General features: G+C 42.0%; 1 protein-coding gene across 1 annotated transcript in view; it reads right to left on the bottom strand.

The window, feature by feature from the left end:
• Positions 1-26368, bottom strand: part of PCNX2 (pecanex 2) — a 299183-nt gene that overhangs the window by 164507 nt on the left and 108308 nt on the right. Inside the window, exon 16 of the mRNA XM_042908044.1 lies at positions 944-1053. Within this exon, the coding sequence (XP_042763978.1) occupies positions 944-1053 (110 nt within the window). The remainder of the gene's footprint in view (positions 1-943; positions 1054-26368) is intronic.

Here is a 26368-nt window from a genome sequence, read left to right as displayed (position 1 = left end):
TTATTTTGCTGCATGTGGCAGCCTAAAACAATGGTTTCTCTGGCCCCCACGCAGTTATGGTCAAAATCTGTACATTTGGAAAAATGACATGAGATGATTGCTATCTGAAACTCTGGCATCCCAGGAAGTGTTTCTACTTCCCAAGTGCAAATTTATCAAAGATTTAAAAGACACAATTAGAGGTGCCTGGGTGGCTCAGTCAGTGAAGCATCTGACTCTTGATTTCAGCTCAGGTATTGATCTCACGATTCATGAGTTTGAGTCCCGCATCGGTCTCTGTGCTGACAGTGTGGAACCTGCTTGGGATTCTCTGTCCCTCTCTCTCTCCACCCCTCCCCTGCATACTCTCTCTCTCCCCCAAATAAATTTTTTTAAAAAATAATAATAAAAGGCACAATTTAAAGGGAAGATAGTACATTTCAAGTAAAAATAATAAAAGGCACAATTAAAGAGAAGGTAGGAAAGTATATTTCAAGTGACTAAGATTACTATTAAATATATTTTAAAATGTGGGCACAGCCCTGTTTGGAACAAAAAAAAAAACAGAACGAACTGCAAACCTTGCAGAGATGCCCATCAAGTCTCCACAGGGTAACCACCTAGCGATTCTGCTTCACGGGCCCGGAAAGGGTCCTTGTTGAGGTGGGAGCTGCCCACACAATTCACCCAAGGGAAAGTCAAAAGCAGCACTTGGGAGCTAACAGCCCTGTGTCCCTGGCACTTGCGTTTTACTCCAAAAGCAAGAGCAGAGGTTAAATGTTCGCTAAAAGTTGGTGCTTGATTTCCATTAGTGTTTGGCCGGTCCTGCACCTCTCCTGTCCTCGCCGGGTGGTTGGCTGCGTGAACAGCACAGGAGTCCAGCCACCATGCGGGCCATGGCCCTCTCACCCCTGTGACAAGGCGAGGGCCACGGGAACCAGGCACAGCGGTGCGTGTTACTCACAGGAGCACTGAGGGGTCACTGCTCTGCCGGCTCAGATGGTAGGAAAGCGCAACCAGGAGGCCACAGAAGGCTGAAAACAGCGCTGGGATGTGCTGAGTGCTCCACGGTTCCTGAGGAAAAGACATCAGATGCCAAGTCATTCCAAGGAGTGGTGCAAAAATCAACTCGCTCTCTATAGAACACGGAGGCACGCATCCCCACGGTCCAGACAGATGGGCACGGTGTCCCGGGATCGTCACTGGCACCTGATGGCCAACATGGAAACCAACTCTGATTCTGACACATGCCAGGGCAGGAGTGGGGGCGTCTCAAACTACGTGTACATGTTTATGAGAGTATATTTCGTTCATCTTTCCTGAGAATATTTTTTACTCAATCTCTCCTGAAATTTAGGACTTAGAAGATGAACGTTAATCATGTGTTGCCTCTTCTGAATTCATTTCTAATGATAATGACAAGAACTGTATTTCCTAGTGTTTATGTAACCGATGGTGTAAAAGGAACAAGACAGGGAAACACGCCTTAAGAGATCAACTAGTGGACTGAATGACAAACTAAAGACAGTCCTCCTCAAGAAAGAGAAGAAAATGGTTTTAAACGAAAGGAGCCAGGTAGTCAGGTTTGATGTGATAGAAACACAGACACCAGTAATCAATACGCTGTCCTCAGGGTGGAAGAAAAGAGCATAGGCCTTATGTGTTCCCACTGTGAGCAGAGTGGGGACCCGGGACCCAGCTCTCTTTCCGCCCATCCCTGGCACCCTCTCCAACACAAACATCCACAAAGAAACCTTCAGCCTTTCAGGGACCACCGACAGAATCTACCGGTGCCTTCCAAAAGCTGAATCGAGACCCAGACTGCAATGCTTTTCTCTCAAGACACTGATCCTTTTTAACTCAACAAGGCTGTGTTGATCATTGTGCATAAAATAAAATACACAAACGAATGATTCAGCTGTGTTCCTTTCCTATCTGGGACAGCTGAGATGTGAAGGCCAAGCTATCGCCTGGCCCTTGGTGGAGGGAGCGGTTTCGAGTCCACAGGCCTCGCCTTCCTGGAAGTTAAGCTGCACTGCTTTGTCTCCCCCCATAGTGAGGGTTTAGAAGCATCTGGAAGGGAAATGAAGACAGCAACCCTGGGGGAGCCGCTGAGCCGCAGCTGGACAGGCCAGAGGCGACACTGACCGGTTCCTCCCCCGCAAGCCTCGCGGACCAGCGCCTCTGTGAGGCTCTGACTTTCCCAGCGTCCTGAAGGCACCGAGGCAGCTTCCCTGATTCCCTGCAGATGCCCACCCCACCGACTTGCCCTGCCCGGAAGCCCGGGACCTCTGTTCCTCACTGCTCCCTCTGGAGTTTCCTTTCCGCAAAGCCCTGATTCCTGTGTCCGAGGGAGGGTGGCACTGCCTGGGTCCTAACGCCAGCCCCGCCCTCGCACCCACAGAGTCCCCTGACTGCACTACATCCCCTAGATGGAGGAAAGGCATCCTCTCCTTCCGCTGTCTCCTTCCGCCGTGCCTATAGAAATGCTTCTGCTGACATCTTAAAAAATAAAAAAAAAGCCCCCCCCCCCACTATCTCTATCCCCTCCGTCAGCGCACCCCGGCCTCGCAAGGGACCCGTTAGCTTCCTCCACGTGGGGCACCTCCCCGTGGGGGCAGCAGCTTTGCACAGGGTGGGATTCCAGCTGGGCGAACCTAGCTTTGAACCCCAGCGCTGCCACACGTGAGCTGTGAGGCCTTGGCTGAGTTACTCAACATCTTTGAGCGCTGGGTTCGTTTCCTCTTCTTTAGAAAAGGAAAAGAATACAAACTCAAGGGTGGCTGCAAAGGGTACGCGTCTGCGCCCTGGGCCATTTTTTAAAGCTTTTGACACAAGAGGGTTCAATGCAGCCCCTACTTGGTGACTGACACCCAGCGCCCTGAGCCAGAAAGCTGGCTATCCTGAGAGATGCTTCCTCTCCACGGTCCCCAGTCAGCTGATTTTCACATCGTCCAACACCTGCCCAGGCCTCCCTTCCTTTCCTGACATCCCACTGGGTAAGCCTCTGCTGTCTCTCTCCTTCCAGCTCTACTGCTGATAGCTTCATAATGGGGGGATCAAACACCCCACTCCACAGACCCCACAATGTGTCTTCCACATAACAAGAAAATCATCCTCCTCACCTAAAAGAGCACATCGCACTATGGCCTTCACTCAGTATTTTTCAATGATTCCTCATTGCCTAATAAATCTACTCCACAGGAGGCTACATAAGCCAATTAGGATCTGACCCTAGCCCATGTTCGCAGCCTCGTTCCTCCCATTTAGAAGATGCACAGCAGCGAAGTCATAAAGCTATGTTGCCTCCTTCCAAATGCCTTCACACACAGGGCTCCGTCTGTACAAAGGGCTCTCGTGCTCTGACCCTACTCCACTCTCCTCTACCTGGCAAACTCCTACTCATGCTTCAGCACCCAGTATAACAAGTCCCACCTGCTTGGTGCTGCCTCCCTGCTTCCCAGGCAGACTGGAGCCCTCCTCTGTGTATCAAAAACACCTTTAAATACTTCTACGTCAACACTTAAGATATCTCACTTCTATTATTTGTGGCCATGGGGTAGGACTCGCTCCCTCATCTCAGAGCCACTGAATACAGTTATGCTTAGAGCAGACTCTGAGGGGGGTGGCCTTTCATCTCTAGTTCCCCCATTCTGGGCACAAATGTCAGCACATCAATGGATCTGTGAGTGAGGGACTGCAAGGTTTCAGTTTTCATGATTACATCGGCCCCTCTTCTATGACCTGTGTGGGAAAGAATCTTCAGCAAGAAAAGAGGGTGAAGAAATTAAGTAGCTTAGATCAAATGTGGACCTGGCAGTAAAGTGCCACAGGCATGATTGGACTAGCGGAGAAAAGGGGATTCTTTGACCTTATCGCTCATTTTTCCTTCAAACAGCGGCCCCAGTGACAGAAAAGTTATTCTGAAGTTTGAGAGTTTTCTTCTTCCCGAAGAGTCCACCCATGAAACATTCATCGGCTCCCCACCCCCCCCCCCACTATGTGCCAGGCATCGAGGCGCACGCTCGTGAGGACAGACACGAGGTCCCGGGGAGGGAGAATCCTGCGGTAAGGTGGGACAGGCAACTTGACAGTGAGGGGCCAGGTACTCACAGAGCAGGAAGCAGAGGCTCCTGGGAGTCAAGGGAGGGGCTTTTAATTGCACAGAAGAAACACAGGAGAACATGGTCCCTTCCCTGCAGAGCCTTCTGGACAGGCCAAGCTCTCGGCTTTTTGGGTACCTGTGTGTGTACTCCACGTGTCCTCCTCGGCTCCCTGCTCTGGCCGCCCACCTGGGGCTTTATATTCGGCTGTCACCAAAACCAACAACAAAAAGTTTTCCGAAAGGGAAAAACCTGCTAAATTCCGTTTCCTTCCATTGATTCCTCTGCACTTGCCTATGCTATGTATTTCATTCACAATTTTGTGACGGTACAGGCATTCCTTTTACATGCAGCCCATAAAAAAATGCTGGGGGAAAGAAACACTCTGAGAAGGATTTAGTAGCCATGACCATGGAAATAATCGTCACTGCATGGAACAGAGGAAAGGTCAAGGGACAAGCAAGCACTGGAGGGATGATGCCAGCTCATCACTTCCTGGAAGACATGATTCTGCGGACTTCTCCACGGCTCAGCTTCCTCCTCTGTGAAAGGTGACAATGTCCCCTTTCTTGACAATGTCCCCTGTAATGACCTGATCTGAAACAGCCTTGCTCACTGCCAAGGGGTATGTCAATGTTAGTTTCTAAGTAACTGGAAAAGAAGGAGCACCCGTGACGGATGGTCTTCACAGACAATTAAATCTGGACGAAATCTATTTAAACAATTAAGTTTACCTACTTTATCTGCCCCCTACCCCTTACCTAATCTCATTTGTTCTGTACTTAATTAAATCTCTCCAGTGCAAACATAAAAGGTCAGTATAAGGGACCCTCCCTTTTCACCCGCTGAAACAGCAGTTGGTACAAAAGCAAGTGGAAGGTTAAAATATCAAATCAGAAACAGTGGCGTAGGAGGTAAGCCATGTCCCCGTTCCTTCTACGTCCCAGCATTTGTCCCAGTCTGTGATTGTGCATCTGTGTAAGTGACTGTTTGATTGCCCTCTGATCCCCCCACTGGGCCTGGCCCATTGACAGCAGGAACTCATCTGCTTTAGCCCAGCATATTCTGAGCACCTTGTGCAGGCCCCTGGCCCTGAAAGACATTTAATAAATATGTATAGAACCAATGCACTGTATCTGAGCAACTGTTGCTTCCTTATTACATAATGCTGGCCGAAGGAGGGGAACGACACAGATCTTTTTAGGTACCTACAAGTACACGGGAGGTCCCTCTTCTGCAGGGCACAACAGTCACTGAAAGCATGGACTCTGGCATCGGGCTGCCACTTTGGTCCTAACTGTGCTGATTATTTACACTAAGACCCTGGGCAAGCCACTAAGCCTCGGTCTCCTTATCGAAGAGAATTTCACAGGGCACGCCCCCTAGAGTTGTTGCAAATAGTATATGAAATACTACGTGTGAAGTACTTGGAGTGGCCCGCATAAAATGCTCCATAAATGTCTGCTTTTACTACAGGCTTTACGAAGTCACTGTCTCGGTCCAGTCGCGCTGCTCTAACAAAATATTGTAGACTCATAAAGAGCAGAAATGTATTGCTCACAGTTCTGCAGGCTAGGAAGTCCAAGATCGAGATGCCGACATATTTGGTATCTGGAGAAAACCTACTTTCCCTTCAGAGCTGGCTCCTTCTTGCTGTAAGGGGTGAGGGGGTTTCTCGGGCTTCCCTTATAAGAGCATTAGGCCCGCTCACGAGGGCTCCAGCCTCATGACCTAAGCATCTCCCGAAGCCCCCACCTCCTAATACCATGACCCTGAAGGCTAGGATTTCAACACATGAAGTTGGGGGGAACATGGACATTCAGACCATAACAGATACATAACAGGACTGAGAACAGCAGTAAAATCGTATTTTCTGAAAAAATTAAAATTGACCTTCAGTCGTTCTCCAGGAGGCAAAAAGAACAATGGGATTTTGTAGATCCCGTTTATCCTTCTGTTTCTACAAGGAAAAGAGGAACCCCTCTGCAAGAAATGAATCTGACCTTGCCAAGATGCGACACTAGCATCCCAAGCTTCACGGTCTGAACTGACGGGTCACTCTATGACTTGAAGCTATTCTGTGCCTTCTGGTCCTGTGGCAGTAAACATCTGTATTCACTCCTCCATACATGTGATTTCTTTTAAGCATAACTAATGACTTCAGGCTAAACTGTCAGACATAAACAAATGGCAGTGTGGCCACAGGGGTGGGATGGAAGGAATGAATATTTCCTTCAACAGAGTAAAAGGAGAGAGATGCCAGAATGGCATAAGTGCTCTTCCCAGAACAAGGGTGGGATGGCAAGAAGTATTCATATTCCAGGCACTGATTTGCATGTTTTCTGCCTCAACCTCATATCTTCACACAATTGTGTCTTAGAACCTGGGTGTCCCTGCACTTGGACAGATTGCAAAACGCAGACTGCTTGGATCTCCCTTGGCTCTCTACTCCAGGGCTTAACCCTGTTCGTATTGGCAACAGTGATAGATAAAAAAAAATAGACAGATACAGATTCCTCTCTTGCTCTCGCTCACTCTCACTATATACACATAGCTACTCAGTAACTTGGATATCAACATGAGTTACTCTTTCACGTGCAGAGTGCCAAACTATGCGAAACCATGCCATCTTCGGGAAAAATTATTTTAGATCTGGATGAGATCTCAGAGCTGAGCCAGACTCACCCCTTCAAGGTATTGATCAAGTAAGAAGACAAGAAGAAGGGAAAAGACTTACCCAAGGCGGCAAGACTAGGAGGAAGCCCCTAGTTCATTACCTTAAATGTTTATACTGCTAACTGTGCAAAATACCAGCATATCTCATACCTCCCATAAAAATGGTTAGTATGCTTTGCACGATCACTATCGATCATAAGTTCCTGGCTTTACAGGCTGTTTTATTCATTTATTCATCCCCCAGTCAACAGTGCTGGACATCTCTTGAGGTAACTGCCTGGTTCAGGGCTGGCTACAACACACAATACCACAAGCGCCTAGAAAAGTGCTCTGGGAGGAGCTCAGGGGAGCTCATGGAGGACCGAGAAAGGAACTGGGGTGCAAAAGGCGACAAGGAATGAACGTGAGTGGACTGGGCTCCAAGCCATGGAGGGGTGTCATGTTTCCAGGCTGCACGGACCGGCTCCCAGGCAGGGACCTGGTCACGCTGCAGGATGGGTACGGCTGGGTGTCACTGTAAAGATACACAGGAGATTACAGGGATGGATTAAAGAAGGGGAAATCGTGAAGCTTGGAGGAAATGCATGGAAGGGAAATGACCTTTATGGGTCTACCATCCCATAATTCTCGACGCTGGGAAGAGAGGCATCTGGGTGCCACTGATTGAAGATCAAACCAGAGGAAACGCGTTTCGGCATCAGCGGTGGAACGTGAATATGATTTAAGGAAGAACTTCCTGACACTGATGATTACAGCAAGTTACAACTGGGGAAACATCAGCCTTTCCTTTTCACACATTACTTTAAAACACAGGTATTCTCCTTGGAGAGTGAAGGCGTAAGCGTGCCTGGAAGGGAAGGAAGGAAGAGAAGCTTACTGAAAGCTTTCCTTTTGCTTTTCTCGCACAGAACATGGTCCTGCTTAACAGCTCCACAATCTACCACACGCGTGCACGCGCGCGCGCACACACACACACACACACACACACACAACTAAATAAACAAATTGAACATAAGAAGAAACTCTTCAGAATTATTTTACAGAATTAAGATGGGGGGTCAACAAGATAAACTACCTTTGTCCCATTTTTATTCCTTTCTCCTGTCCCCTTGCTAATGACACCCCCTGTGTCCACCCCCCGGGGCCCGCCCTTCTCTCCCTGCCTAGTCTCGCAGGCAGGACTGCCCTGTCCTACCCAGCCTTATCCTGCCCTGCCCTACAGACGAGCAAAGGCCAGACGGATGGTGGCTTTCCTCAGCATCGGGAGCATTCGGAGCCACATTTCTAGAAGGATCTGAGCTTGTCGAGTCAGAGATACAGTAAGAAAAGAAATGGGTCTGAAGAAGTTTTTACTTTACTCTTTATTTGGGGATAGAGACGGGAATATTGACATTTGAGGGAGAAAAGCGCAACTAACCTGCAGAGGGCTTTTGAAAGAAAACCACCAAATGCACTGTGTTTTTTTTCTGCAGATGAGCTCAGCTGCATTTCCAGGAAGAGAAGCAGAAGGGAAGAGAGGAAGTACAGACTCACATTGCTAATGGACTTCTTTACATAAACTTCTCTATTTTAAACAGATGGGTATTAGTCCTGAATTTTATTTTATAAATGTTACTTTTATTATACTCACAGACACAATCACACATATGTACATGGACACACACTACATATATATATACATATAAAGATTTTGAGTGAGATAAGGTTTTAAACAATCTATCACTCACTGATAATGAAGTATATACCATGTGACAGTTTGCTTCAAAATTAACATCCCTAATTGCTTGGAGATGTGTCTCAAGGGCACCTGAATTGGGAATGATACGGATTGATGAGTGCTGGTTTCCTAAAACTCCCACAGGTTTTGAAATATTTTTATGAGGTAGAAATAAAACTGTCTAATAGTCCTACAGTTCTGTGGTAGATTTCACATGCATTTGGGAATTCTTTTGATGAAATGCACAGGGAGCTTCAGCTTCTCTCTGAAGGGAGTCTTGGCTTTCAGCCTTTTTTTTATTCCCCGGGAATGTTAGACATCTCTACAATGGAATTTACAGAGAAGATGGAGGGCTTAGTTATAAAATGAATGCAAACAGGCCAGGTTCTCACTCTGCTAAGCCCTTCATTTCAGGCTCACACGCTTTCTTTTTTAAGGAAAAATGAATGAATTTTTCTTAGTTCACTAAATATCAGGGCAGTTGCAAGATCCAGGCTTTCATACTTCCTAAAATAAGAATTAGATCATAACACTTTGACTCTGATATCAGTCCTATTTTTCTAGGTCTATTTTTGACAAGAATCTCATCTTGAAGTAAAAGGAACTCTGTGCCCCTAACGTTCCAGAAATTCGGTAAGATCAGCTATCTGGCACTGTGTGCTCTATTCATATGGCTCACAGGCCACCATGGGACAGGCACTTGTGAGCCTGCCCGGGACATACTCTGGGCTCCCCCTCCCCCCGCCCCGCCCCTCCCCTCCAGACTGGAGCTAAGCCCACAGCATCCCCTGTGGATATCCTTCTCCTATCTTGAACACTCGGTGTCCCCTCCCACCCAGAGCCCCCCACTGAGTCTGATTCCTAGTAGGTAGTCACTATGTGCTGAGTAAATAAATAAATGATCATACTAACAAATATGACAAGTCAGACTTCACTGTCTACTAAACGTAGATTTTTCTTATTTCACATTCTTTTTCATTTTGGTGAAAAACATTATATGTTTGTGATTCAAGAAAATATTGGAATTCAAGAAATAAAACAGATAAACATAGGCGAAGGGGAGGAAAAATAAGATAAGATAAAAACCGAGAGGGAGGCAAACCGTAAGAGCCAAACAGAGAACAAACAGGGTTACAAGAGGGAGGTGGGTGGGGGATGGGCTAGATGGGGATGGGCATTAAGGAGGACACTTGTTGGGATGAGCCCTGGGTGTTTTGTGCAAGTGATGAGTCACTAAATTCTACTCATGAAAGCAATACCATACTATATGTTAGCCAACTTGAATTTAAATAAAATGGGCGGGGGGGGGGGGAAGAAAATATTATAGTTTTAGGAACAGGCATAAGGAAACATGAGATCATGAGCTAGCCAGACTGACAGGTGCCATTCATCCAAACCTATCCATATCAACATAGATAAATATAAATAACACACACACACACACACACACACACACACACACACACAAATATGTATGTTTTCTGAAAAATACTGACATTTACTTTCCTTCTCATACCCTTCTTCTCTGTTACCTATATTTATTCATTCCAAACGTTTACAGAATTCCTTTTAAGTAATGGTGACTTTGCATCGGATATAAAAAGTGAATATAAACGACAGTCTGTGATTCTGAGGGGCTCATGGTCAAACTGGGAAATGCTGAAGCATACACACACACAATCAAAGCCACAGCAATAGTTCTTAGGTACTGAGCAATGACCTGATGGCACACTTCACATGTATTATCACATTTAGTTCTCAGCACACCTTAAAGTTAAGTGTTGCTCATTTTAAATAAGAGAAAACAGAGGCTTACATTTTACTAGCTGTTATGGTATCTGTATTTTCCACATAGAACTGATTACATACAGAAGCAATAACTAATGTGTGAACACCAAAAACACAACATTGCCCACAGAATGTCGCAAGAGAGAAAAATATCCTCCTCCTGGCATGGCCGGGACAAACACAGTCTTCCATGGCTACTCGGATCCCTAGGATCCACACTCCAGGCCTCATATTTTCTTTTCCACACACCCTCCCGTCTCCCCATCACTCGAAGTTGGATCCTCTCTGAATCCTACACACCCTCCCCTCTCCCTATCACTCCAGACTGGACCCTCACTGAATCCTACACACCCTCCCGTCTCCCCATCACTCCAAACTGGACCCTCACTGAATCCTACCAATACTCATTTCACTGCCTTTCCTGGACTTGACCATTCCATACTCTGTGCCTACGACCGAAACCTCAGGCCGGATCTCCACTCGACTATTGCAATTCCATTTTGAACAACTGAACTATCAGTATTCTTCCTCCAGTTTTCCCCAAATCGGAGTCAAAGGGCCACTGTCAAAGTCATCCAACCCAAGTTTGAGGGTCATGACAATCCAGTGGGAACTGGGTTTACAGACCAATTATCCTTTTTTTTTTTAACTTCCTAGGAAGGGCAGTGTGACAGAAAGCACTAGCTGACTACCTAAGCAATAAACACGTATTTCTCCCTTCTTCCCCACAAGCAATAACCTCCTTACTGGTTGTTCAGACAGCTAAAAGGCTTGTGATTTCCCCTCCCTTGCAGCCAGAAGTGACTTGATTCTAACCAAAAACATAATCCAAAGTCCAGTGTAATAAAAGGCAAATTACAACTTGGATTTCATTTTCAAACTTACTATTAAACATTATCACCATTAGGTTAATCATCATCCTAACCATCAACTACTTATGCTAACAATAGTTCCCTTGTATTAGTTTTCTACTGCAGTGTAACAGGCTGCCACAAACTCAGTACCTGAAACATAAGCTTATGATTGCATGGGGTCCATGGGTCAGAAGTCTTCAGGCAGCACGGCCAGATCCTCTGTTTGGGGTCTCCCCAGGCTGTAATCACGGTGTGGGTCGGGCTGCGATCTTACCTGAGACTCGGGGTCTCCTTCCAAGCTCACTAGCGTTGGCAGAATTCAGTTCCTTGAAGCTACATGACCAATGTCCTCATTTCCCTGTTGGCTCTCTGCTGAGGTCCACTTTAGCTTGGGAGAGGCCATTCTCAGGTCCTTGACTTGGGGCTCTCTCTGTTAGCAGTTCACAACATGGCTGTTTACTTCTCCAAAGCCACAGGGCCGGGACGGGGGAGTCTCCCGGCTTCTTCTGGCTCTGACCTCGAGATCTTTGAAGGGACTTGGCTGAGTGTCTGATTAGATCAGACTCATCCAGATTACCTCCTTTTTGATTTAGTTAGCTGATCAGGGGGACTTAATTACATAGGCAAAATCCCTTTCAACTTTGCAGCTAAGGTAACCTAATCACACTGGAAAGGGGATTAGGCACACCAGGGGGCAGGGGTCTTGGGGCAACTTTAGAATTCTGCCCACCACACCATTTAATGAGAACCCTTGAGCTAGGCACTTTATATACATTACCCATCTAATTTCACTTACTTCTGACAACTTTTATATGAGGCAGTTATTTCCAATCCACTTTACAATTGGAAAAAAAAACAAACCAACAATGTGAATTAGCCACATGCCCTTGGGCAAATAACTTCAACCTCTCTGCTTCACATTTACCACCCAAAATATAGAAATGCTATTATCTTCCTCATGTATCACGCAGGGCTATAATAAAGGGCAAATGAGAAAACACTTAGGAATTGATTTTGAAAATTAAAGTCCCATAGACCTGAAGGTATCTCATAAGCCTGTGCATTGTTCTTTTGTCTAGGAAATCTATTTACACTTCACATGTGCTAAAGAGGATGGCACAGACATAAGAGAATACAAGATCGGGGCGCCTGGGTGGCTCAGTCGGTTGAGCGTCCGACTTCGGCTCAGGTCATGATCTCAGGTTCATGGGTTCGAGCCGTGTGTCGGACTCTGTGCTGATGGCTGAAGCCTGCTTCGGATTCTGTGTCTCCCTCTCTACCTGCTCCTCCCCTGCTCATGCGCACACGCGCTCTCTCTCTCTCTCTCTCTCAAAAATAAATAAAATAAATAAACATACATTTAAAAAATTTTTTAAAAGATGCAAGACCTGGGATCTGTGATGTGTGATATTGAGGAAGGCATTTAATCTCTCTAAGGATCCACATTTCCTCATATTAAATAATAAAAGGAAGGGGTTGGACTAGGGGACATCTGAGGCCCATTTCAAAACTAAAACTATTTTAGAACTATGAGTTTGTTTTACATCTACAATGAGATTTTCAATCCTGAATGCAGGGGGAATGTCATTGTTTTAGTTGCAACCCTAGAAAACTATGGGCAAACCTCTCCCACAAGCAGTTGTTAATGGTGCTAGGAAACATTAAATTATAATAATGTGCCTCAACCTCTGAATCTCTGGATCCCCGTGCCATCAATAAACTAGAATCTCTTTGTAAAGGATAATAAAAAACAGAATCATGGTTTACCCAGACATACAGAAAACCCAGCTAATTAACTACTGAGCCCTTTCTCCAGGGAGCAAATATTCTGGTTGTTTCTGTCTATCACTCTCAAATATTTAAGTCAATGAAGAGTCCATTTATATGTTACTTGCCACCAGGTTAGCTGATTCAAAGAGAATATGGAATTGAAGGAGGAATCAAATTTGTCCCCTAATTCATATTCCAGAAAGCAAAATTAACTCAAAGTCCCTCAATCTGCTATCAAAATAAAATAATATAAAATCAAGGACATAAGTATATATCAAGATCCACATAAAGAAATATATCCCTGGCAAGGCAAGTGACATGTTGAAATTGTTCACAAGGGCTCATCAATCTATCACAGAGATAAAAGGAAAAAAAAAATCAATCGCAGCAATGCAAAGAGTAAGCATAAAAGGCATAAACAAAAGCATCGTTAAACAAGAAGTGGAATCACAGCTCTGGGTAAGTGTGTTGGGCTGAAGATGGGTGAACTTTTCTTTTTTCCTAACGACTCCCTTGCAAATTTGCTAACCACCTCCTTTCAATTCACAGCACTTAATAGGTGCTGCATTTTAAAGTGGAGAGTTGATCTGTGACCATTAGAAAACTCAGGACTTACAAGCAAGAAGGGAGAAACGCAAATTGCTCTGTTTTTACCAAAAGCTGGTTTCAAAATACTGTATAGACGGACTATTAAGATTCTATAACGATAGCCGCAATTTATCACAAGAGATGCTTGTTCTGCGCTGCGCAAGGGAAGTCAATACCTCTAAAATGAAATAAACCTTTCCAAAATAGCTCCAGTTCCAAATGGTAAAAAGCCCGTTTCAACACCTAAGTAAATCCCAGAGCCTTTGAAGTGTTCATTCCCCTTACACAGTTAGCAGTGTGCTTTCGAAATGCAATTATTTACTCTCATCCAACGGTTATTTATGCTTATAGCATGCCAAAAAAAGAAAGGAAAACAGAAATAAACAACAGTCTCTGCCCAGGATTGTAAATGGATTTTGTCCTTTGTGCCAGTTTTGATCACTTGGCACTGACTGCCTTGAGCCCTGTCTGGGCAGCTCGTGGCTCTACTGACCTCAGCAAGAACAATGCTGTGATTGGTTAGTAATGTCTGATATGAAGGAGTCAGACTTGAGGAGGTGAAGGAATGATAACAAATGAATCACAACTAGGTAAAAACCAAAAAAAAATCCCATCTTTGTGAATGCCACATTCTTCAACAGTTTCTGAAACCCTCTAAGAATTTTGCAAGGAAAAGTCATTTAACAATCCCAGGAGTATAAATTACTTTTGATAATATTTGAACTGGTAATAATGAGCCTTCAGCACTTGTCAAATGAAATGGGTTTTTCAGAGCATACAACTTGTCCTTTAGAAATTAATCTAAGAAGTCCCATGAGCTGCTCTTTTGCAGAAAGCATCCTGATGTTAGAAGAATATTCTGTCTTCCAGAGATTCAACCACAATTCTATTGTCAATGAGTTATTTTTCAGTATCAAATGAGGCGTCCGTGCTCAAAAGCATGAGGCATAAGACAAAGGTTTGCCATAAGTCAAAGATTTAGAGCAAGCTGCTGTGGTTTAACAGAGAGATAGCTAGCATAACTCAGCTGATGAAGAATCAGGAACTTATGATTTTGATCTGACCACTCATAAGGTTATTTGGGAAGTCAACTGGTGGAGTGTTTTAATGCCTTTTTTTCCATCACCACTGGGGCCATAAGCTCATCTATGGCACTCAAATCTTGGGGTGGATGACTTTTTTTTCTGTAAGTTCCCTTCATGAAACCACTATTCTTAGGATGTACAACATGCCCAATGTATCAAAAACATGCATTTTCAGCCTTATACTCAACGTTTTCAATAACTATGATTACTGCCAAGATATCCAGTCTTCTCTCTCATTTACCATTAGTAGGTTAATCTCCTTACCACCTTGCCCATCTGCCATGGTCATTCATTCCTAACTCTGATGAAAATGGTTCACGTGCTCAACTGCATATGGCGAAGTTCTTAAGGCCAAAGACAAAACGTTTGAAGGCTGTGCTGACCAACTTTCTCTTTTCTGATCATCCACCTTTGAACTAACTTTGATCTTATCACCATCTTTGAACTAACTTCTTTCCTATCTCTATAGTACCTGGCAGAGTGATTTCTAAGGAAATAAATACATGTTGACTAGCTGGCTGTGAACTTTCCAGCTCCTGCACCAGTTACAGAAAACTTGCATTTTCCATTTCCACCAAACAAACAAAATTATATGTACATCAGGTGTTTTTTGCTAATCAGGGATGCAAAGAAGGGTATAAAAGTGTGGGGTCCTGGTCAAAATGGCATTAAAAACAGAGGACTAGCTTTCCTCCTCCCATGATGTCTAATAAAATATTCAAAAAGGGAAAAGGGGCACCTGAGTGGCTCAGTCGGTTGAGCGTCCAACTCTTGATTTCTGTTCAGCTCATGATCCCGGGGTGGTAGGACTGAGCCCCATGTTGGGCTCTGTACTGAGTATGGAGCCTGCTGAAAATTCTCTCTCCCTCTTCCCTTCTCCGTCACTCATGCGCTCTCTCTCTCTCTCTCTCTCTCTCTCTCTCAAATAAGAAAAAAAGGAGGGGGAAAGCATAAATCCACACTAGGAACCAGAGAAGGTACCTGTGCATAAGCCACAGGCTCTAAGGAATTATGCCAAATCCCTCTTATAGAGGCGATTACACTGGAAAAAAGGTTTGGTGGTTGACACATGACCCCAACTCCCACTCTTCTCTTGAGAGAAATAGAGTCAGTAGGGTATTGAGGGAAGTAAACAGGAAAAGATCTTGATAATCCCCCTCTGACATCACCTAAATCAGAGATGGGAGAGATTGAGTTGAGGTCAGCCATGGGGCTGAGAGGCTACCTGACACTTGGACTTGCACATTGGTGGACAGGCAGTATTTGCAGACCACCATCACCCCCGCCCCATCTTGGAAGCAGCAGGTTTTATTTGGCCAGTTCACTGATGAGGACGTTAAACAGTGTGAAGTGGAGATAAGCACTGCCCTGGGTGTCTACTGCTTGTGATGAAACCTCCTGATGTAACCACCCAAAACTCCATCAGCAGGACAGCTTACCAAGGCAAATCATACCTGAACTGGTACTATGTTACTAGAAGACATTTCATTTTGTTTTCTTCTCTTTCTGTATTTTCAACCTGAGTTACCTCTGGAAATATTGCTCAGGGAGCCTTAAAATTTTCTGACAGAAATCAGCTCAATTCCTACCTGGTTATAAAGACAGAGATCACAAAATCTAATGCCCACCTGAGCAGACAGGTGAATAAATACAATAGGGGGGTCAGGTGTAAGAGATGACAGCAGGGCGTGATGAGATCTGTGAGTCTGGGGTGGTTGTGACTCCCTGTTCGGTTTCAGCAGGTTGTTACCATGTGGGAATGTGGGTCCAGTATTGCCAGAGCTTCAAATTAGTTAAGAAAAGTAGGAGAATCATACTTTTATATCAAGTGACCTAATTTTAAATGTTGGTTCTAAACAAATCTTAAACATGATAGAGGCCACAAACAAAACAAGTCTGTGGGTTGAATAGAGACAATAGTAGGTTGTCAAAGAAAACACTGTGAAGAAAAAATAAAATATAAGGCAAACAAAAAAACACATTTAAAGTGAGATATTTCTCTAAAGGAACCACTTAAGGATGCTTTCTGAAATGTATTTACTAGAAAGAAAGAAAGAAAGAAAGAAAGAAAGAAAGAAAGAAAGAAAGAAAGAAAGAAAGAAAGAAAGACATTGTTTAGAGAGGATCTGATCCAAAAAAGATTAAAAAGTATATGAACAGGTTAAAAGTAAATAAGCAATTATGAAGAAGGAATAATGAACACCATGTTATAAGCTTCAGTAAAATCAGGATGTCAATAGTACTGGGCTCACAGGGATGCTGTATAGATTATAGAAAGCATGTAAAATAATTAGTAGTTTCTAGGTCAAAGTAAGCTCTTCGTTGTTGTTGTTGTTGCTTTAGCCATGACAAATTCTAGAAACTGAACCAGATAACAAAGGGAAAATATAGAGAGGAAATCCATAACAAAAGAATGAGCAAAATGGAAGACAAACAAAAAAAAAAATCAATGAACACTAAAGGAAAAAACAGGTCACATAAATAAAATCAATGTCATTAATCAAAAAGTAAGAGAGGGAAACTTTTCCCATTTGTAACTCTTCAGTATGAAAAGTAAGACTAGGCATGACATCCAGAAAACCTAACCCAAGATAACTAAGTCTACTCAGTCTATTGCTTTTCTCCAAAACTTTGGAAAATAAGAAAGAATTCCATAAGAATTCAGGAAACATTCAAGTTGGTCTCATTCTTGTTCTCAAAATGAAATAGGAGTGATACCTCCACTTCAGAGGCATAAATCCACAATAATATGGCTCATACTCTTGACAATGAGAAAACACCAGAGAATTTATAAAAATCTCAACTACAAAATAACTATGATGGGGGTATCTGGGTGGCTCAGTTGGTTAAATATCCAACTCTTGATTTTGGCCCAGGTCACGATCTCATGGTTCGTGGGATTGAGCACCACACTGGGCTCTGCACTGACCGTATGGAGTCTGCTTGGGATTCTCCAGCTCCCTCTCTCTGCCCCTTCCCAGCTAGCATTCTTTCTCTTCCTCTTCCTCTTCCTCTTTTTCTTTCTTTCTCTTTCTCTCTCAAAATAAGTAAATAAACATTTTTTTAAAAAAGAATAAAAGAGGGGTGCCTGGGTGGCTCAGGTCATGATCTCATGGTCTGTGAGTTCGAGCCCCACATCGGGCTCTGTGCTGACAGATCACAGCCTGGAGCCTGTTTCAGATTCTGTGTCTCCCTCTTTCTCTGACCCTCCCCCATTCAGGCTCTGTCTCTGTCTCAAAAAATAAATAAACGTTAAAAAAAATTTTTTTAAAGAATAAAAGAGGAGACATCACTATAAACACTATAAGCATTAAAAAGACAATAAGGAATACTATGAATAAATTAATGTGAATAATTAGAAAATATAGAGAAAATGGACAAATTCTTTGAACAACACAACTATTTCAATAATAGATAATTTGAATAACTCTATATTTATTGAATTTTAGTTTAAAATCCTCCCATGAAGAAAACTCCAGGCCCACATGGCTTCACCTAAGAGTTCTACCAAACACTTCTTAAATGAATAATACCAATTCTATACAAACTCTTTTAATATAAAAGAAAGAAAATACATTCCAACTCATTTTATGAGGTCGTTACCCTATAATATAACAAGACAAAGCATCGCTAGAAAAGAATGCTCAAAAACTAGAAACTTCGTGATCATAGACACAATATTTCTCAACAAAACATTAGTAAATAAAATTGAGTAATGTATAAAAAGTATAATATATCATGACCACTGGTGTTCATTTTTCAAATGCAAGATCAATTCAACATTCAAAAGTCAGTACAATTCATCTTATCAACAGATTAAAAGAAAAATTAATATGATCTCCTCAGTAGATGCAGGAAAAGCATATGGCAAATTTAATATCTAGTAATGATAAAAACTCCCAGCAAACTAGGAATCTAAAGGAAATTACTCAGTCTGATAAAAAGGAATTCCACAGCTAACATTACACTTAATACTGAAAGAAAAACTAAATGTTTTTCCCCTAAGATTGGGAACAAGGCAAGAATATCTGATTTCAGCAGTTCTAATCACATTCCTCCTGAGATTTTTGCCAGGGCAATAAAGCAAGAAAAAGAAATCAGAGGTATATGGATTGGAGAAAGAAATAAAACTGTCTTTATTCACGGACAACATGGCCATCTATATATAAAATCTCAAAGAAGCCACAAAAAGGGAGGGGCCAGGATGGCGGAGCAGCATGGAAGTTCTCAGCTTCTCTTATCCCTGAAATGAAGCTAGATCAGCACCAAACCATTTTGCACACCTAGAAAATTAATCTGAGGATTGATGTGCATAACTTGAGTCACAGAACTTGGCAGGTACACAGCACAGAGAGGTGAACTGGGGAAGAGAGAAGCCGCGGAGGGAGCTGTTTTGGGGGGAGAGAGGACAGAGAAAGAGGGGAGAGTGAAGGAAAATCACTTTCCCCAAAAGTAGCTGGAGAAAAAGGGAGAGTGGAAACACCCACAAGTGACTGAACAAGAAAGGGAGAAAGAAGAAAGGAGAGGGTTTCAATACCATTAGGACTCTGTAAATAGGGAAGAGCACAGTTGGAAATTCCACAGCTTGATATCTGGAGGTGCTCTGGTGGGAAGGGCGAATCCCCAGTGGCAGGCAGCAAGGTCAGAGGGCTCTGCGGGGCACACAGGGAGAAGTGGTTCTTCTGCTAGGAGGGCATTTGGTAGAGGCCTAACAGCCTCCCCACAGGCAAAGGTCCCAGCAGACCCCGAAAAACAGCCACATTTGCTGGGATTGGAACAAAGACACCAGGGTGCAGTGAAACCTGGTGCTGACTGTGTGCTGTGTTTTGCCATAATTTCTAAACTTCTGCCACTGTGCGATTGCAGGAACTTTTCTGGGGCAAGCGTGCACCCGGCCGCAATCTCTGAACCTCTGCAACAGCGCAACAGCGGGAACGTTCCGGGGCCAAGCCGGCACCTGGCAAATGCCTGGCAAGACACTCCCCCAGAGGGTAGGAGCGGGTCCAAGCCGAGGGGATCTCAGAAGCGAGGGGTTTAGAAATACAGCCCCATATGAGACATAATTCAGGAGGGAGGTATCGCCTAACAGGCTGATGGCTTAGACCCGGACAATGTAGAAGTGAGGAGTGGACAGAAACCAGAGACAAGGGAGGGGTTCTTGATTGTTGGTCGGTGAGAGTGCAGAGTTCTAGTGCCAGAGACTGGGAATCTGGGTGATGCCATTTTCACCTCTCCTGCACATGCGCATACAAGCACACGCACGCACCACACTAATCCACCCCATTAAGCTAAGAAGCACCACCTAGTGGAGAATGGAGCTGTTACACCAAGCCCTGTCCAATTGTGCCAACCAAGCTCAGGCCCTAGAGGACCACCACAAGTCTCTCCCCCTGCTTAGTGCAGGACTATAAAGTGCTTCAAGGTTAGACCTCTAGAGGAAACTGGATGTAATTTTTTTCAGATCTCATTCTGTTCACAGGTCCATCTATTCTTTTTTTTCTTTTCTTTTTCTTTTCTTATTCTTAGATACAGAAAGAAAAAAATTTATTTTTACTTTACATTATTTAAAAAATTCTTTTTAATTTTTTTACTATATATTTTTTATTTTATTGTAATTTTTTAATTCTATTTTACTTTTGTCATTTAATTTTATTCTATTTTATTGTATACTTTTTTTAAATTTTTAAATGTTTTCTTATTTTTTTCCCTTTATTTTCTTTCCCTTTTTTCTCTTTTCTGTCAAGCTTCTTTCAACAACCAGACCAAAACATACCTAGGATCTAGCTTCTTTTATTTGATTTTTTGTATTGTTTCCAATATTTAATTTTATTCTTTTTCGTCATCCAAAATGACAAAACGAAGCAATTCACCCCAAAAGAAAGAACAGGAAGAAATGACAGCCAGGGGCTTAATCAACACAGATATAAGATGTCTGAACTAGAATTTAAAATCATGATAATAAGAATACTAACTGGGGTTGAAAAAAGGCATAGAATCCCTTTCTGTGGAGATAAAAGAAGTAAAATCTAGTCAGGATGAAGTAAAAAATGCTATAACTGAGATGCAATCTCGAATGGATCCCACTGCAGCAAGGATGGGTGAAGCAGAGCAATATAAGCAATATAAGACAAAATTATGGAGAATTATGAAGCAGGAAAAAACAGGGACATGAAGGCAAAAGAGCACGATATAAGAATTAGAGAAAACGGTGACTCTAAAAAGGAGTAACATCAGAATCAGGAGTCCCAGAAGATAAAGAGGGAGAAAAAGGGGTAGAAGGTTTATGCAAGCAAATCATAGTGGGGAAGTTTCCTAACTTACAGAAAGACACAGACATCAAAGTCCAAGAAGCACAGAGAACTCCCATTAGAGTCAATAAAAACCAAGCCTCAACAAGGCATATCATAGTCAAATTCACAGAATACACAGACAAGGAAAGAATTATGAAAGCATAAAGGAAAAAAAAAAAAAAAAAGTCCTTAGCCTATAAGGGAAGACAGATCAGACTCGCAGCAGACCTATCCACAGAAACTTGGCAGGCCAGAAAGGAGTGGTGGGATATACTCAACGTGCTGAATTGGAAAAACACACAGCCAGGAATTCTTTATCCAGCAAGGCTGTCATTCAAAATAGAAAGTGAGATAAAGAGTTTCCCAGACTAACAAAAACTAAAGGAGTTAGTGACCACTAAACCAGCCCTGCAAGAAATTTTAAGGGGGGACTCTCTGAGGGGACAAAAGACAAAACAAAACAAAACAAAAATACCAAAAGCAACAAAGACTAGAAAGGACCACAGAACACCAACAGAAACTCCAACTCTACAGGCAACACAATGGCACTAAATTCCTAACTTTCAGTACTCGCTCTAAATGTCAATGGACTAAACGCTCCACTCAAAAGACATAGGGTATCAGAATGGATAAGAAAACAAGATCCATCTATATGCTGTTTACAAGAGACACACTTTAGACCTAAAGACACCTTCAGATTGAAAGTAAGGGGATAGAGAACCAACTATCATGGTAATGGTCACCAAAAGAAAGCTGGAGTGGCCATTATATCAGACAATCTAGATTTTAAAATAAACACTGTAACAAGAAATAAAGGGCATTATACCATTAAAGGGCATTCAGGAGTCTATCCACCACGAAGAGCTAACAATTGTAAACATTTATGCCTCCAACGTGGAGAAACCCAAATATAGGTATCGATTTATCACAAAAACAAAGAACCTCATTGATAGTAATACCATATTAGGGGACTTCAACACCCTACTTACAGCATGGACAGATCATCTAAGCAGAAGATCAACAAGGAAACAATAACCTTAAATGACACACTGGGCTGGATGAACAGATATATTCAGAACATTTCATCCTAAAGCAGCAGAATACATGTTCTCGAGTGCAAATGGAACATTCTCCAGAATAGATCACATACTGGGACACAAATTGGCCCTCAACAAGTCCAAAAAGATCTAGATCATACCGTGCATATTTTCAGACTACAATGCTATGAAACTCAAAATCAACCACAAGATAAGAATTGGAAAGAAAATGAATACTTGGAGATTAAAGAACATCCTACTGAAAAATGAATGGGTTGGGGTGCCTGGGTGGCTCAGTTGGCTAAATGTCCATCTTCAGCTCAGGTCACGATCTCACAGTTCATGGGTTCGAGCTCCACATCAGGCTCTGTGCTGACAGCTCAGAGCCTGGAGCCTGCTTCAGATTCTGTGTCTCCCTCTCTCCCTGCCCCTCCCTCACTCATGCTCGCTCTCTCTCTCTCTCTCTCTCTCTCAAAAATAAATAAACATTAAAGAAAAAAGAATGAATGGGCTAACCAAAAAGTTAAAGAGGAAATTAAAAAGTACATGGAGGCCGATGAAAGTGATAACATGACAGCCCAAAACCTCTGGGATGCAGCTGCAGGTGGTCATAAGAGGGAAATATATAGCAATTCAGACCTTCCTAAAGAAGGAAAAAAGGTCTCAGACACACAATCTAACCTTACACCTTAATGAGCTGGAAAAAGAACAGAAAAGAAAACCCAAAACCAGCAGAAGATTGCAAATAATGAAGATTAGAACAGAAATCAATGCTATTGAAATAAAACAAAACCAAAGCAATAAACAAACAAAAAATAGTAGAAGAGATCAATGAAATCAGTAGCTGATTCTTTGAAAGAATTAACAAAACTGATAGGCCCCTAGCCAGTTTGATCAAAAATAAATAGGAAAGGACCCAAATAAATAAAATCAAGAATGAAAGAGGAGAGATCACAACCAACACTGCAGAAATACAAACAATAATAACACAATATTATGAGCAATTATATGTCAATAAATTGGGCAACCTGGAAGAAATGGACAAATCCCTAGAGACATATAAACTACCAAAACTGAAACAGAAAGAAATAGAAAACTTGAACAGACCCATAACCAGTAAAGAAATCAAATCAGTAATCAAAAACTCTCCCAAAAAACAAGAGTCCAGGACCAGATGGCTTTCCAGGGTAATTCTACCAAACCTTTAAAGAAGAATTAATACCTACTCTTTTGAAGCTGTTCGAAAAAAAAAAAAAAAAAAAAGAAAAAAGAAAAAGAAAAGAAAGAAAAGAAAAATAAGAAAAGAAATGGAAGGAAAACTTCCAAACTCATTCTATGAGGCCAGCATTACCTTGAGTCCAAAACCAAAGACCTCACTAAAAAGGAGAACTACAGACCAATTTCCCTGATGAACATGGATGGAAAAATTCTCAACAAGATACTAGCCAGCCAGATCCAACAATACATTAAAAGAATTATTCACCGAGATCAAGTGGGATTTATTCCTGGGCTACAGGGCTGGTTCAATATCTGCAAATCAATCAAAGTGAAATTAATCACATTAATAAAAGAAAGAATAAGAAGCACACGACCCTCTCAATAGACACAGAAAAAGCATTTGACAAAATACAGCATCCTTTTTTGATAAGAACCCTCAAGAAAGTATGGATAGAAGGATAATACCTCAAGATCATAAAAGCCATCTACGAAAGACCCACCACTAGTATCATCCTTAATGGGGAAAAACTGAGAGCTTTTCCTCTAAGGTCAGGTACACAACAGGGATGTCAACTCTCGGCACTGTTTTTCAACATAGTATTGGAAGTCCTAGCCTCAGTAATCAGACAACACAAAGAAATAAAAGCCATCTTAATTGGAAAGGAGGAAGTCGAACTTTCACTCTTCGCAGACGACATGATACTCTGTATGGAAAAACCCAAAAGATTCCACCAAAAAACTGCTAGAACTGCTCCACGAATTCAGCAAAGTTGCAGGATATAAAATCAATGCACAGAAATTGGTTGCATTTCTATACACCAATAATGAAACAGCAGAAAGAGAAGCCAAAGAATCGATCCCATTTACAACAGCACCAAAACCCATAAAATACCTAGGAATAAACCTAACCAAAGAGGTACAAAATCTATACACTGAAAACTATAGGAAGCTTATGAAAGAAACTGAAGAAGACACAAACAAATAGAAATACATTCCATGCTCATGGACTGGAAGAACAAATATTTTTTAAACGTCCATACTACCCAAAGCAATCTACATATTCAATGCAATCCCTATTAAAATAACACCAGCATTCTTCATAGAGCTAGAACAAACAATCCTAAAATTTGTATGGAACCAGAAAAGACCCTGAATAGACAAAGCAATCCTGAAAAAGAAAACCAAAGCTGGAGGAACGACAATTCTGAACTTCAAGCTGTATTACAAAGCTATAATCATCAAGACATTATGGTACTGACACAAAAACAGACACATAGATCGATGGAACAGAATAGAGAACCCAGAAATGGATCCACAAACTATGTGGCCAACTAATCTTTGACAAAGCAATGGAATGGAAAAAAGACAGCAGCAAATGGTGTTAGGGGAAACTGGACAGAGACATGCAGAAGAATGAACCTGGAACACTTTATTACACCTTACACAAAAATAAACTCAAAATGGATGAAAGATCTAAAGATAAGACAGAAAGCCATCAAAATCCTAGAGGAGAAAGCAAGCAAAAACCTGTTTGACTTCGGCCACAGCAACTTCTTACTCAACACGTCTCTGGAGGCAAGGGAAATAAAAGCAAAAATGAACTAGAGGCAAGAGAAATAAAAGCAAAAATGATCATCAAGATAAAAAGCTTCTACACAGCAAAGGAATCAATCAGCAAAACTAAAAGGCAACCGATGGAATGAGAGTATATGCAAATGACATATCAGATAAAGGGTTAGTTTCCAAAATCTATCAAGAACTTACCAAACTCAACACCCGAAAAAACAATCCAGCGAAGAAATGGGCACAGGACATGAACAGACACTTTTCCAGAGAAGACATCTAGATGGCTAACAGGCACATGAACAAATGCTCAGCATACTCATCACCAGGGAAATACAAATCAAGACCACAATGACACACCACCTCACGCCTACAAAACAGATAAACATAAAGGAAGGGAAGCAAAAATATAAAAACAGGGAGGGGAAAATAACAGAAGAGACGCTTAAATACAGAGAACAAACTGAGGGTTGTTGTGGGTTTTGTGGGTAGGGGATGGGACACTTGCTGGGATGAGCACTGGGTGGTATACATAGGGGATGAAATACTGGATTCTACTCCTAAAATCACTGTACTATGTGCTAACTTGGATGTAAATTTAAAAAAAAAAACCAATAAAATTTAAAAAAAGAAGCTACAAAAAAGCTACTAGAATAAGTATTTAACAAGGTTCCAAGATACTACCCTAAATATACAACAATAAGTGTATATATTATCAATGAACAATCAGAAACTTCAATTATACAATACCACTTAATGCTAGTGTCAAACACACGTATAATACAAACATGCTTACTTTGAAAGAAACTGCCAAACTGTTTCCTAAAATGGCTACACAATTTTCCAACCCCACTAGAATGAATCAGAGTTCTTGTTGCTGCACATCCTTACCAGCATTTGGTGTTGTTAGTGTTCTGGATTTGGACCATTCTGATAGCCGTGTAGTAATATCTTCTTGTTATGTGCTTTTAGTTTCAAATTCCACTTGTTCATTGCTGATATATAGGGAAGTGAATAACTTTTATATATTAACCTTGTATCCTCCAATATTGCTAAACCACTTATTAGTTCTAGGGAGTTTTTTGTCATCAATTTTTTAATTTTCCACATAGAAAATCATGACATCTCTGAAGACACAGTTTTATTTCTTCCTTAACAAGAAGTATACCTTTATTTCCTTTTCTTATCTTATTGCATTAGGCAGGGCATCCAATATATGTTGAGAAGGAATAGTAAGAGAGGACATCCTTGCCTTCTTCCTGATATTAGTGGGAAAACTAGTTTCTCACCATTACAATGTGAGCCATAGGTATTTTGTAGAAGTTCTTAGATCAAGTTAAGGAAATTCTCCACTAATTCTAGTTTTCTGGGAGTTTTTATCATGAATGGTTGGTGGATGTTTTCAAATGATTTTTTCTGCATCTGTTGATATGATCATGTGATTTTTCTTCTTTACCCTGTTGATGTGATTGATTACATTATTTGATTTTTGAATATTGAACAAGCCTTGCATATCTCAGATAAATTCCATTTGGTCATGGTATATAATTTTTTTTATACATTGTTGGAAATGACTGGGTAACACTCTGTTGAGGATTTTTTGCATCTGTTCATGACATTAATCTGTAGTCTTCTTTTCATGTAATGTCTTTGGTTTAAGTATTAGAGTAATTCTGATCTCATAGAATGTATTAAGAAGT

Source organism: Panthera leo, chromosome D2 (assembly GCF_018350215.1).
Source record: "Panthera leo isolate Ple1 chromosome D2, P.leo_Ple1_pat1.1, whole genome shotgun sequence".
NCBI classification, from domain to species: Eukaryota; Metazoa; Chordata; class Mammalia; order Carnivora; family Felidae; genus Panthera; species Panthera leo.
Note: the sequence above shows the minus strand (reverse complement) of the source record. Positions and strands in the feature narration are given on the sequence as shown.